This window comes from Euleptes europaea, chromosome 5, assembly GCF_029931775.1.
Source record: "Euleptes europaea isolate rEulEur1 chromosome 5, rEulEur1.hap1, whole genome shotgun sequence".
NCBI classification, from domain to species: domain Eukaryota; kingdom Metazoa; phylum Chordata; class Lepidosauria; order Squamata; family Sphaerodactylidae; genus Euleptes; species Euleptes europaea.
In genome coordinates this window covers 51,628,012-51,641,870 of record NC_079316.1, presented here as the reverse complement: position 1 = coordinate 51,641,870, position 13,859 = coordinate 51,628,012, and the positions used below count along the sequence as shown (strand labels likewise).

The following is a 13,859-nucleotide window of genomic DNA, read 5'->3' as shown; positions in this document are numbered from 1 at the left end:
TGGTCGGCTGAGACTCCGGTTAGCTCGCATTGGGTCACGCCAGCCTCGTCGCTTGCCTATCCAAAGAACGCATTGGGCAAGGCCTGGTTGACCTTTCGTTCTTCCCTCCTCCCCGGACTACATTTCCTCAATAAGTACTTCAAAGGCATGGTCTTATTGGCCACGACGACTGTCACTTACAATGACAGACTCGGTAATAAAGGTCTGCGCAGTTTTTCTATGGCGCGTGCGGTTTGTTTGTAGGACCCTGGTTGGCTTGTCTGTAGTGATGACGTCGCGCGGGAAGTGTGTGACTTTGCCTAGGGAGCTGGCGGACGGGAAATCACGCTCGCCTTGGGAAGTTAACAGCAGGGCGCCTGCGCAGCTTTGGGAAGCGTTATTAAAGGAACGGGGGACGCTATTAAAGGAACGGGGGGCGTGTCATTGGATTGGTACACCCGCAGTGACGTGTCAGAAGTTACAGAATGAAGCCGGACGAAAGTTTCGGGGCGCGTTCGGGGGATTGTGGCTTAGCCGCTGGAATGCCGGCGGATTGGCTACCTGCGGCCGGAGGCGGAGCCGAGACTCCCGGGTTCGAACCGCGACGTCAGCTCTAGCGATTCCGCTGCTGCCCTTGGCGGTTGGGGACGTGGCTGCAGCGTGGCCGGCCCGAAAGGCTTCCGGCGGCGAGGGAAACCGGTAAGGAGCGGCTGGTCTAAAACCCCGGTGACCGCGGATGCCCCGGGAGGGGGTCGCGGTGCTCATCCCCTTCCATTCGGAGCCGGGAGACCCTCGCTTAGTCGGCATTCGCTCGCTTCTTTTTGCAGGCTCCGGGACGTCTTACTTTCAGAAGGCAAAACGATGCAACTCCCTCCGGGCGACGGTAGAGGAAATTAACCGTGCTGAGGGACTGGGGCGAGCACATGGCCAGGTGAGATCCGGGAAGGCAGTTCCGCCTCTCGGTTACCTGCCTGGTTTCCCTCCTGGTGTTGTAATCTCTTTGCAGGCTGGTGGTGTCTCATCTGGGGAGAAGGGCATTGGAAGCAGGCTGCTAATGTACGGCTTGGGGAAAATATCTGTTGCCGGCAGCATCCCAGTGCTCCCCAGGGAGCGGTTAATTGGTGCTGTCAAAAATCTTAAAATTGGCTAGTGGTCAGGAAAGCTTAAAAAATCGAGTTCACCGTTCCTTAAGTTATATAGCAGAGCAGGATAATAGATTCAAAGTTGGGCTGGAATAGGAATACATATATATTGTTTGGATAGTGGTAGGAGAAATACTTCCTTTCTAACAGAGAGGGAAATCAGGTCAGGACCTTTAAAATGAAATAGGGTCATAGTCTACTGTGATGATTCACTGTAGGTATATAGCGTGGCGTTGGAGGGCTTTTAGCTCTCAAGACAGGCAGCTTGAAAGGTGGGTGTGTAGTATAATAGGGTTGCCAACCCCAGCTTGGGAAATTCCTTGAGATTTCTGCTTATATATGTGGCTCCCAGTTTGAAACAGAAGCATTTAATTTGGAATGATCTTGTGGATCCACAGTGCCCAAATGTTCCTTGCTTTAACCTCAAATGTATACTGTGACTTCCCTGACTTATTGGAAAAAGGATTCCTCCTGATCAAAGCTTCTTGCTGCGCACAGTGTGGATTTCTTTGCGGGCTGTCAGGAGTATTTGAATGTGGTTTTCTCTGGTTATTGTGTTGGCAAGGCGCTGAGGCTGACTGCCAAACTGACAACTCTTATCTCTTTTTCTGTTTCAGGTTCTGTGTTTCCTGCCTGTGTCCAGCATCTTGGCACTTCACTGTGCCTTTAGTGAGTCTGTGTCCCCGTCAACGCCTGGTACTGTTGGGCCTTTTGTTCGGAGCCTGTTTTGTGCTGCTTGCAACAACTGCAAATCTGTGGCGTTGGAGGGCTTTTAGCTCTCAAGACAGGCAGTTTGAAAGGTGGGTGTGTAGGATGATAGGGTTGCCAACCCCAGCTTGGGAAATTCCTTGAGATTTCTGGGTGGTGCCTGGGGAGGTCAGGGTTTGGGGAGTTTGCCCTAGAATCCGCCCTCCAAAGCTGCTATTTGTTCCATGGAAACTGATCTCTGAAATCTGAAGATCAGTTGCAATTCCAGACCTTACCTTGAAGTTGGCAACCCTAGTCTGGCATGGAACAAACCTTTAGAAACCTGCTAACCCTGAGTCCAAGGGATGGTATCAGCCCTTGTTTCAGAGACTGAATACAGGGTACTTTCCTGGAAATGGTGATGGACAATCCAAGTGGGACGGTTTTGGAGTTTTTTTTTGTTTTTTGCTTGAGTAAACCAATGCAGCTTTTTTTGTCAATGTATCAAATGCACCTGAGAGTGCAACCTGCAGTAGAAACCAAGGGTGCAAGGTCTGTTAGTCCAGAAGCACTGGAAGAGAACTGGCATCCACTGATTGCATTAGTGTTAGCAAATCCTAAGGAATAGATGCTTCTGAAGTAGTCAATCCTAGAACATGTAGGAGGAAGTAATCATTAAACCCTTGAGATGCACAAAGATTGAAGTTTTAATTATGGGTCAAATGGGTTTTGTTTCTGAGAGGCAGGTCAGCCAACCCTCTACAAAAGGGAGGGTAAACACTGGGCTCCAAAACAAGAAATTCGGCCACAAAGATGTTTGTGAATGCTGACAAATCTTAGTTGGAGTAAAGCTTAAAACAGCAGCAGGAGTGATAGTGGGCTAACAAACCCATTGGAGACCAGAAGGAATTAATCCAACTAGAAGGGAATGTATCTTAAATGGAAACTGTTGTATAAAATGTGGGCGTAGCTGTATCTTCAGGTTGCGCAACTACAGTATTGCCCTTGAACCACAGCTGCCTTTATGTTCATCCCTTCTTTCTAGTTCTTCTGGTACTGTAACATCACAGTTTTTATTAGAGTATTAGGAAATGGGGCATATTTTGTGTAATTCAAATATAATCACAGCATGGCATAGCTTGATAAGCTTGCAGAAAAGGTAGGTGCCTGGGCATATGACATATTTCCCATTCTGCTGGGAGCTGAGTGTTTGCCACTCTTGTTAGGGCAGCATTTCTGTTCTGACCGCTTGTTGGGTCGGAGCCGCCAACAGTTTGTCCAGGTGGCCTGCTCTCACCAGCAGAGGAGGAAAATGATGGGGGAGGGGGGATGCCAAGGCCACGGGAAGATTAATAAGGATGCTGCCCGAAGGCAAAGAACTTCCCAGTGTGTCTGTGTTGGGCGGAGGGTGTGTGTGACTATTCTTAAGCAGGTGCAATGCTGGCCATATGCTGAATTTGTGAATGAGAGTCCACAACTAAAACGCCAAGATCTGGCTTCTAAGAGCCAGACAATCTGCATTGCGGTGAGATTTTTCCACTTCAGTGGCAGTTTGTACAGAAGACTTATTTTTCCACAAAATTTCCCAACCTCCAAGAAACGATGCTCTTCAACTTATCATTTGCATAGAGCATGGCAAGTCTGCAGTTATGATATATGACTCGTGTCCTGCAACGCGAAGGAGTGATGCATGTCCTCAGGCGAGGGGTAGCCTTGTTAGTCTGTTGTAGTGAAACAAAACAGAAGTCCAGTGGCACCTTAAAGACAAGCAACATTTATTTCAATACGAGCTTTTGTGAGTCGCAGCTCACTTCCTCAGATATGCGAAAGGAAAAGCACTATCTTGACAGTTCACTCCACCCACCCACACCATTACATAGGCTCTTATACATTGTGGCAAAAACTGTTGCTTCTTTGGGTTGTCCCTGAAGTTGTCATCAGCTCTTCTACACTCTTCAAACCCCATATTATACCACACACAGAGAGAGAGCTAAAACAGAAAGGTAAAAAATTAATCTAACATTTTTAACTAGTTCTACATTACTGTGATTATGCTACTAAGTCTAGAGACAATTATTTGCATTTTTATTGGTAGCATGATACTCAGCATCCCTAAGGAGGTGGATGAGAGAGGGCCATTGATCTTCCACAAGCTCCCTTTTTTTCAAAGGAATCCTAGGAAAGTGGGAAGGCTGGCTTTGGGAGCACTGGTCCACTTAGCTGCAAGTTAGTGAACTAATTTCAGATGATAATTTAGGATCTTTCAAACAATGATGGTTAGGTGGGAAATGTCTTCCCTCAGGGGCATAAAATTCACTTAATATGCTAATGAGAGTCTTCAGGAGCTCTTCCTCTAGGATTAAAGGGTCTAGACACAGAGTTCCAAATGTAACCATGCATCGTTAAGATAAGGGAAAGGTCTTTTTAAGGAAAAGTCTTTTGCATTTGACATCCTGTTCAAACAAGTGACTTCCAGATCAAAGGTCAGGTGGATAATTACTTTTAAATCTACATTCCTAGGAGTGAGTCACTGTGTACAAGATTCTCCCCTCTGGTTGTTATGGTGGCAGGTTGGATTCTGATTGTACTGGCATCAAAATGGTTTTTCCTCGGCAGCACGTTTAATATTGTGTCCGCATAACATTTTGAGAACAGCAATTGTGCCATTTCCATCAAGATCAGAAGTGCTTATGAAAGATACACTATGTAGTTAATGTTAACTTGATATGGATTGGTGATCAGAGAGGATTTTTTCCCCTGGTACCGACTAGGGTTGTGTCTAGGATACGAGTCCCGTGCCTCCTTAGATTTGTATGATGTTTCTCTCTGTTTTCTGTGGCCCTGGTTCTAGGAGTGTGGTCTTAGCTGTTATCTGTAGCTTGTCTGGTCCTACCAAAGGTAGTCTTCAGTCACTCTGTGTGCTCTTTCCTTTCCCATCTTTCATGAATGCTGATTAGCTATAGTAAAACAAAGGAGAATATAAGGGGTAACGGCCCGCCTCTTGTAATAGGAGCTTCTGTTCCTTATAGGCTAGGCTCTCCCTTTTTCTTGAAGAAGATGTCATGGTCTTTTACATCCTGTGGCTCTTATGTCAGCGGGGAATCTGTGGTGATGTCTATCCTAGGTGTGGTTGCCACACAATATTCTGGGCTGTGGATAGAGCTCAGAATCTGATTTGGGGGACAAGCTTTGCTGGAATGACACCTTCTGGGTAGCTGAATGCCCAGGTGTGTTGTGCTTCTCCAAAAGCCAGGACCTTTGGCCCTGTGGCAGCTTTGTTTCAGATGGGCTATGAAAAAGCGATACGGCTGTACTGAGTGCCCAGGATCAGGATCAATAAGAACTGCCTAATGGGTCTGCAGAAGCCACTAACTCAATTAGCATCCTTGCCTGCAGAAGGAGATGGTGTGGCGTCCCAGGCCTTCTCGGATTACGCTGACTAGGCAACACAGAGGGTGAGCAGCCCATCTTGGCATCCGCTTTCTGAGTCCTGAGGAGTAGAGCCAGGACCCAAAAGAGCTTTCATTCTGCTTTTGCAAGTGGGAATGGGAGCTTCCATAGGGGCTAGCTGTATATGCTGGGTCAGCATTTCCTGCAGTAATCACGAAGGTGCAATAGATGCGTTTTCTATTTCTGTGGTTGAGGCATTCCTGTAAAAGTAGGTAGCATGAGGGAGACACATTGTACAGAGTACAAAGAATCCATTCTCCTGCTCCTTGGGGGTACAAGAGGGCCTGACTGTGCTTGGTAGTCTGTTGGAAAAGTGTGGCCTCGAGTCCCCGTAGACGGAGGGGCTGACCTGGAGAGTTCATGGCTCCATACTGTGACCAGCACAAAGGGGCAGAGGTCTGCTGCAAGAAGCCTGAAGCCATCCAGAACAGCGCTTTGGAAGAGAGTAGAGGCAGCAAGGGGGCCAACGTGTTTCTGAAGGAGTTATAAAGCTGAGGTCTGTAGGCCAAGGTCCCATTGAGCCAGTGCAGTGTAATGGTTAGACTGGGATCGGTCAGAACAAGGTTTGAATCTCCACTCACTCTGCCATGGAAGTCTTGCTGGGTATCCTTGGGCAGGTCACACATACTTGACTTCACCTATCTCACAGTGTTGTCGGATGGGAAAAAATGAGAAGTGGAAAATAGTTGTAAGTCACTTTGACTCCCCACTGAGGAGATAAGGGGTATTAATAGAATAAATAACAATTTAAAATTCTGTAGCAGGAAAACTTTTTTAGTAAGGGTCTGTGTTCCCTGCTTGCTAACAGATTCAAGGAACACATTTCTCCATCTGCACCCCTGTTCAGACTGATGCCCCTATTTAACTTCCATAGCAGAGAGTATCATGCTGTCTGAGTCTCCCCCCCCCTTCTCTTAGGCATATCTAGGGCCAGAAGGAAGCTTCTCTGGAACAGTGACCCTGGCTTTTATGCTGGGTTTTGGTCTCTCTGTCATATGAAGGCAGCTTCTTCCCATTTTGCAGGTACTTTGCACGATTCCAAGACCTGGAGGCCACTGACACAGAGAATGCAGCTCTGAATTATGGCGTGGTTGTCGACTGTGGGAGCAGCGGGTCCCGGGTCTTTGTGTATTTTTGGCCGCCACACAACGGCAATCCTCATGACTTGCTGGACATCCGGCAGATGCGTGACCGCAACAGCCAGCCTGTTGTCAAGAAAATCAAGCCAGGTTTGCCTCTTCCCTCCTGCCATCTTGTTAAGGGATGTGGGTCTCTGGAAAGTCAGTGGGAGAACTTGTGTTGTAGAATCCGGTGTGTGGTGGCGGCTGCTCAGGCAATTCCCTCTCCTTGTATAGGGATCTCTACAGTAGCCACAACTCCGGACAAAGCCAGTGATTACATGAGGCCGCTGCTCAGCTTTGCTGCTGCCTACGTGCCCAGGACCAAGCACAAGGAGACCCCCCTCTACATCTTGTGTACAGCAGGAATGAGACTGCTGCCTGACTGGTGAGTGATTCAGGCCCTTGCTGGGCCTAAAGAGGGTAGGGCTTGGGAGAAGTGAACACTGGGCTGTTCAGAGGCAGGCGGGGCTTGTGACGGGTTGGGCGGAGAAAAAGATTAGAATCCTTGAGAAGGGGGATTGCTTAGAATTCTCCCCCAATATGAAGAAGAGTTGGTTTTTATATGCCAACTTTCTCTACCACTTAAGGGAGAATCAAACTGCCTTACAATCACCTTCCCTTCCCCTCCCCACAACAGACACCCTGTGAAGTAGGTGAGGCTGAGAGGAGCTCTAAGAGAGCTGTGATTAACCCAAGGTCACCCAGCTGGCTTCATGTGGAGGAGTGGGGAGTCAAACCTGGTTCTCCAGATTAGAGTCCACCGCTCCAAACCATCGCTCTTAACCACCAAACCACGCTGTCTGTCTGACACAGAGCTAACAGCACTGTGGGGCTTTCATTTGTTGCAGAATAAGGCCCCCACTCAAATCACAACAGGCTCCCAAGCACTGTGCTTTGTGGACTGGGTTATTTTATTTACTTAATACTTTTTTATTCAACCCCTTCTCGAAGGTGCTAGGGACAGTATACATCTGTCTGCCTTCCTCTGTTTTACCTCATGACAACCCTGTGAGATAGGTTAGGCTGAGAGAGAAACTGGCCCAGGGCCACCCATGGCCCACAGGGATTTGAACCTAGGTCTCCAGGATCCTAGTCCAACACTTGAACCGTTACACCAGGCTAACTCAGTCCTTTCCCCACATGCAGCCCTTTCTCGCAGGGCAGTGGCATTTTAAGTGTTATTATGTGGTGGTAAAAATTAATCCAGCAGGCTGGCTGGCAAGAAACACAGTTTAGGAAGCTTGAGAAGCTTAATTGCATATTCCCGGCTCCAAAGGCTGAAAGGGATTGGATTCTTATTCTAGGAGATTGCAGGTTTTCAAAATAGGGTGGAGTCTGTTATGTGGTGAACTAAAAGGCCATGAGGAAAGTGGGGTTATGTATCTCCACCTTCTCCATTGTGAAATACTTAGCACTTGCCTATCCATTCTTTCAGGCAGCAGGCCGCAATCCTGGAGGACCTGGTGAGGGACGTGCCCTTGGAATTTGACTTCCTTTTCTCTGAGTCTCATGCAGAAGTGATCTCAGGGAAGCAAGAAGGTGGGAGATAAGATAGGAAGGTTTGATCACTCCCTCCTGAGATAGGAAGGTTTGGTCACTCCCTCTTGGGGAGCTTGACTAAGCTTGGGGGCGGGGTGGGGGAGAGTACTAAACTGTGGCACACAGGCCAAACCAGGAGCAAGCGGGTCAGCCAACTAGTGCCTGGCAGCAGGGATGCAGCATGGGATGACTTGATACAGCTGCACTCTGTGTCTTGGCTTACCTAGAGCAACTAGCTGCTGATGGTGCCTGTTATTGTGTAGTGTCTCATCCCTTCCAGGATAGGCTGCTCCTATTGCACCTTTAATTTCCCAGAGACCTAATGTTGTCCATGGCTCTCTTCCCCTTAGGTGTCTATGCTTGGATAGGCATCAACTTCGTCCTGGGGCGATTTGACCATAAAGAAGGTGAGCCTGGAAGAAAGGGCTGTGGGTGTGAGGTCCTTGCTGTTGGACAGCAGCTTTCTCTTTGGGGTATAGGGAATTGCCTATACATTTGGCTTAATTCCCAGCAGGATTTAACCTCTCTTCTTCTAGGGTAATTTCTCATTCCCCATTTTCAGTAGGTGTGCAGATGAGTAGGAATTATTTGAATTCTCTCTCCTGTATTTCCAGAATACTTCCCAAATGAGGAAGGCAAGAGTGATTTCTCCCCCTCTCCCCATATGTTCTTTGTTTCTCAGACAGTGGTAACACTCTTCTTTCTGGGATTGCAGAGGAAGATAAATTGGTCTCGGTGACCCTGGCTGGCCAGGAAGAGCCTCTATTGAGAAAGAGGACTGTTGGCATCCTAGACATGGGAGGTGCTTCTCTACAAATAGCGTACGAGGTGCCTAGCACTACAGCCTTCTCTTCTCCACAGGAGGTGCGTAAATATTGGGCAAGCCAAGATAGAGGTGATCTGTTCCAAGGTGGGCGCTGTTCCTTATCCTCTTGAAAACTACCCTGCTGGATCAGACAAAGGACCCATCTAGTCCACCATCCTCTTTCCCACTATGGTCAACCAGATGCCTCAGAAAGGCCATAAACGGGCATAGAAGGCCCAAACCTCCCCCTGTTGTGGTCCCAGCACCTGGTACTCAGAGGTACTTTGAACAAGTACTTTCTTTTGCCTGTCTACTGCCCATCAAACTCATTGAGTGCCCTGGAGTGCTAGTGTTTTAGTAGACCATATGCTTTTTCAGCTCTACAATACCCTTGTTGAAATGGGATGACCAGAACTGTACACAGTACTCTGAATTCAGCCACACCAGAGAGCTATACAAGGCCATATCCTGGCTGTTTGTTCTCAGTCCATTTTCGAATAACCCCAATAATAGAATTTGCATTTTTCACCACTGCTTCATACAGTCACTATTTTCATTGAGTTTTATCCACCATGACCCCTAGATCTGATTCCTGGTGAGTCATCACCAGTTTAACTACCATCATTTATCATTTAACAATTCCTCCTCCCATATGCATCACTTTACACTTACTTAAACCAAACCTCATTTGCCATTCATCCAGTTCAGAGAGATCCTTTTGGATCACTTCTTGATCTTTGTTTTGCACCATCTTGAATAATTTGGTGGCATCAGCAAACTTGGCCACTTGGCTGACCTGTAATATGCAGGATTCCTTTTTAAAATTGATGTTATATTAGCTGCCTTCCAGTACCCTGGTAGGGACGCCAGTTTTAGTGATGTTGTATTTACATTTGAATTCTTTAACACCACTCAGGTGTACACCATCGGGGCCTGATGACATTCTAGGGCTAATAGACAAAAAGTTATCTTGTCACCTTCACTTGACTGAGTTCTTTAGACAGTGTCTAGAACACCATTTTGACATTAGCAGCCTCCCCCCTTCTTCCACAGCAAAGATTGCCACAAAAAATTTATTAATTCTAATAGGAGACAGCTGCCAAGGCCTTTCTTGCTGATTTCAACCTCGGCTGTGATGCACAACACACAAAGCATGTGTACCGGGTCTATGTCAACACCTTCCTGGGCTTTGGGGGCAACTTTGCTCGGCAACGCTATGAAGAACTGATGCTGAATCAGACCAGCACCCACAACAGGTATCCTTGCCTTTATATATTCAGGTTGTAAAAAGTCTGTCCAAATGCCAGAGCTCCCACTGATTACTTCTAGGTGTGCCTGGTGCTGAGACTGTTCCTGTTCTCCTTGCTGTACAAATGTCACGTGACCACTTTAATGGCAGAAGGCAGAGAAAGAAGGGTAGCGGTGCTGATGTGGTATCAGAATACATGAGCCACAGGCAAGTGGCCCAACAGCATCTCACCAAGCAGACCGGGCTTGTGCAGGTGGAGATACCTTATGGATAGGAGTAGGGAAGCAGTCTGTTGGGAAAGGGTCACTGTTAACATGTCTTCCTGGAGAGCTTGCGAAGTTCCTAATGAAAAACTAAGCAGCAGGCCAGGGTGGGGGTCACTGCAAGAAAACAGGGTGCTCTCTGGTCCAATTCTGAATATAGGTCATAAATTGGATGGAGATAGCAAATTCTCCCTGCCCATTTTGAGAGCATTTTAAGTGGCCTGTGGCACAATGTGTTTCCGGATGTTTAAAAAACAATGACACTCTGTTCCTATGCTGTTCCTATCTGTCTCCTCCGGAAGGTGGCTTATTGAGATGTTAGAGAAAACCTCTAGTCCGGAGTATGCAGGCATAGATTGCAGTGTGCCATCACTTGCCCACGGAGTGCCCTTTCATTCAGTGTGTTGTGTAAGACTTGATCTTCTGCCTGTAGGATTTTTGCTGTTTCAGTCCCTGCCGATAGAAACAGGCTGTGACTGCAGAACCCTGTTTCATTTCCTCCCAGGTGCTTAAGAGCAAACCAAATCAAGACAGCAACCCCACTGCAGGCTGGGGAGGGTGTCCTCTGAATGGCTAGCAGGTTCTCAATGACTGCATCTTTGAGAGGCACACGGCAGTCAGAATGTACCTGTCGGGGCATGTGCTAGCACTGCTGCTAGTAATGTGTTAGGACATGTGTGTCACATGCTTAGACATTGTTGTACTGGGAAGAGATGGGTTCGGTTGAATGATAGAAGTGGAAGAAGATAGTCTGGCTTCATACCTTTGCTGGCTTAGGTGGGATGCAGAGAAACTAGGGACTCTCTCTCTCATTACAGGTTACAGGGTGATCAGAGTGGGGCAAATTCCAAGGTGCCAGTCTTGGATCCTTGCCTGCCTGAAGGACTGGAGGATGTTGTGGAGCAAGGGGGCCAGAGCTTGCATGTCAGGGGCCAGGGAGATTGGCAAACCTGTGCAGAGCGATTGCTCCCCCTGTTGGCTGGAGACAACAGTAGCCAGACCTCACCAAGGAACACCTACCAAGCACCCATTGACTTTGCTAACAGTGAATTTTATGGATTTTCTGAATTCTACTACTGCACAGAAGATGTGCTGCGTCTGGGAGGACCTTATCGTGCACCCACCTTCACGCGTGCTGCTCAGGTGAATATGAATGGGGAGCAGGAAGGGACTCATCATCACCTTTACCTGGGCATGTCTGCTAGTGTGTGTGGATTCTGTGCTGATCTTCCTGTGTTTCACCTTCCAGGATTATTGCAGACTGAGCTGGTCATTGCTAATACAGAGGTTCCAAGACAAGCTGTACTCATCACATGCAGACCTGCATCGTGTCAAGTAAGAAGGCAACCTTTCCTTTTCTATTAGAGGAGCTTGGGATGGAAAAATATTCTTGCTGTTTAACCCTTCTTCCAGAACACCTTAGTGTGGGGGTAGGAGCTATAGCAATTCTGTTCACTTTCTGATTCTGGTTGACACCAGACCAACATCTATGTAATAGAGCCCTTATCCTTTGTTTGCAGGTACCAGTGCTTTAAGTCAGCTTGGATGCACCAAGTCCTCCATAAAGGGTTCATTTTCCCCATGGACTATTCTGGCCTGCACACAGCTCAGTTAATATATGACCGTGAGGTGCAGTGGACGCTGGGAGCCATTCTTTATAAGACCCGCTTCTGGCCGCTCAGGTAATGCAAAACACTTCCTACTTGACCCTTCTAAGTCATTCATGGAATACAAGATACAGAAACTAGGCTGAGGCTCAGCAGGTTCACACCACAAATGATTGCTTGCATTTCCATAAGAGGTCAGCCTTACATGTTGAGAACTGTTTCTGAATGGTGGGCAGCAGGGATGGGTAGGACATGACGCAGAAACATCCCTAAAGGTATATAGCAGGAGAATGTAAGCTGGGCCTTATTTCAAAGAACCTGTTTGATGGAGGAGAATGCAGGTGGTAATATGCTGGACTTCGCCAGTTCTGCTCAATATCAATTCTTTTTGAAATTTCTGCGTAGTCCTCCTTTTGACTTTCAGACATTATCTGCCTGTTTTTCAAGTGTCTTTTACATATCTGAGGAGATTTAAGAAACCAGGTTCCCATTTGTACAATGGACCCATAGACATGTGGGATCTCTATAGCCATGGATGGGGAAATACCCTAATCCTCAGTTAGAGAACCCATTTGTTAGTATTGTAGGAAACACAAGCAAGAACCCACGAGAAACTCATGTAGAAGTTCCTTCAACTGTCCCTGCTTTTGCCTCTGGGTAATGACAGCCCCCCAGTTACCTCTCTCCCCTTACACAACTTCTTTCTCCCCTTCATTACCCCAGCACTGGTCCCTATCTCCCACTTGCTGGCCCCCTTTTTTCAGTCCCACTTTCTCACCACCAGGATAGAGACTGGCTGTGGGCTCCCTCCAACCCAAACATGGTCAGCGCCCATCTTCTCTGGCTGTTGACAGGCACCCCCACAGCAGTGCCCGTTGATTTTGCAGACTACTGAGCCCCAGACTGACCACAGGTTTCCCTCTTAGTCCCAAACCTTGTAGGCTTTCAGAACCTACTTTCTCTAGCTGCTGCTGCATTACCTACTTGCAGCCCTTACTCCCACCAGTGCATCTCAGGGGTTGCTAGGCAACTCCCAAGATGGCAGCTGATCTTATGATGGCATGTCTCGAGATCTCCTTTTTCTTTAAATCTGTGGGGATTTGCAAATCTCTGTCGCCTTCTTCTACCTACTTTTCAGGTGTTTCTGCAGACCCGAAGGTTCATCCAGCTTGGCAGAAGAATCTCACATCTCTCTACATGGCCTTGTTCTGCTTATTTTTCTTTCCATATTTTTGACAGTGTTCACAATTAGATAAGTGTATGCTTTCCTAGTGAGAGACTGCATCTGTGAGATGTTTGGAAAAAAAGAAAGCTGGCATCCCTAACAGACAGGGCTACCAGATGATTTCTACCTATCACTTCCCTTTTCACTTAATCTCTATTCCATTAAAAATATTAGGTGCAGTTACTTAAAGGGGCAAAGGCCCTCCCCATAGAGAAACAAAATCCACACTGATCTTCTCTCTCCTCTTTTCAGGGATATCCACCCAGAGGGCATCCATCCACCACACAGTTCATGGCTGCGTCTTTCCTTTGTCTACAATCACTACCTTTTCTTCGCATGCATTCTTGTGGTGATGCTAGCGATTGGACTCTACCTCCTTCGCTTGCACCGCATTCACAAACAGCAGCTGCACTCAGCATCACTGGACCTGCTGTGGCTGGCAGAAGTGGTGCCGTTGCCAGGACAGGAGCCAGGCTCTTGATGACCCAACTACCTCAGACTGTTCAGTGGCGCTGGCCTTAACAGGCCCCAATGCTGTGATAGTTAAGTGTTTCAAGCCAGTGCAGGGGCTCCAGGCTGAAACCAGGCCGTATCTACCTTGCCTCCTGTTTCAGGGAAGAGAAGCCGCACAGTCACAGTGGGCTCCACGTTTTATTTTGTGCTTAAAAGCCCCAACCGGCACAGAATAAGTAAACTGCAAATACTATGAAGGGGGGGGGGAGAACACAGATTGCTGGTGTCACAGCAGATCTGTAAGTGACCAAGGAGAACTTGATTCACTCAGGGAAAGAG

The 13,859-nt window shown here is 47.6% G+C and overlaps 1 protein-coding gene across 1 annotated transcript; it reads left to right on the top strand.

Annotated features, from left to right (window-relative positions):
- Window positions 1–868: 868 nt before the first annotated feature.
- On the top strand, window positions 869–13,548 carry ENTPD7 (ectonucleoside triphosphate diphosphohydrolase 7). The gene is made up of 12 exons (XM_056850578.1): window positions 869–910; window positions 1,739–1,921; window positions 6,282–6,487; window positions 6,614–6,764; window positions 7,815–7,918; window positions 8,269–8,325; window positions 8,634–8,782; window positions 9,813–9,979; window positions 11,054–11,378; window positions 11,485–11,570; window positions 11,756–11,917; window positions 13,320–13,548. The coding sequence occupies exons 1-12, from the start codon at window positions 903–905 to the stop codon at window positions 13,546–13,548; spliced, it is 1,827 nt and encodes a 608-aa protein (XP_056706556.1). The 5' UTR covers window positions 869–902.
- The last annotated feature ends 311 nt before the right edge of the window (window positions 13,549–13,859 follow it).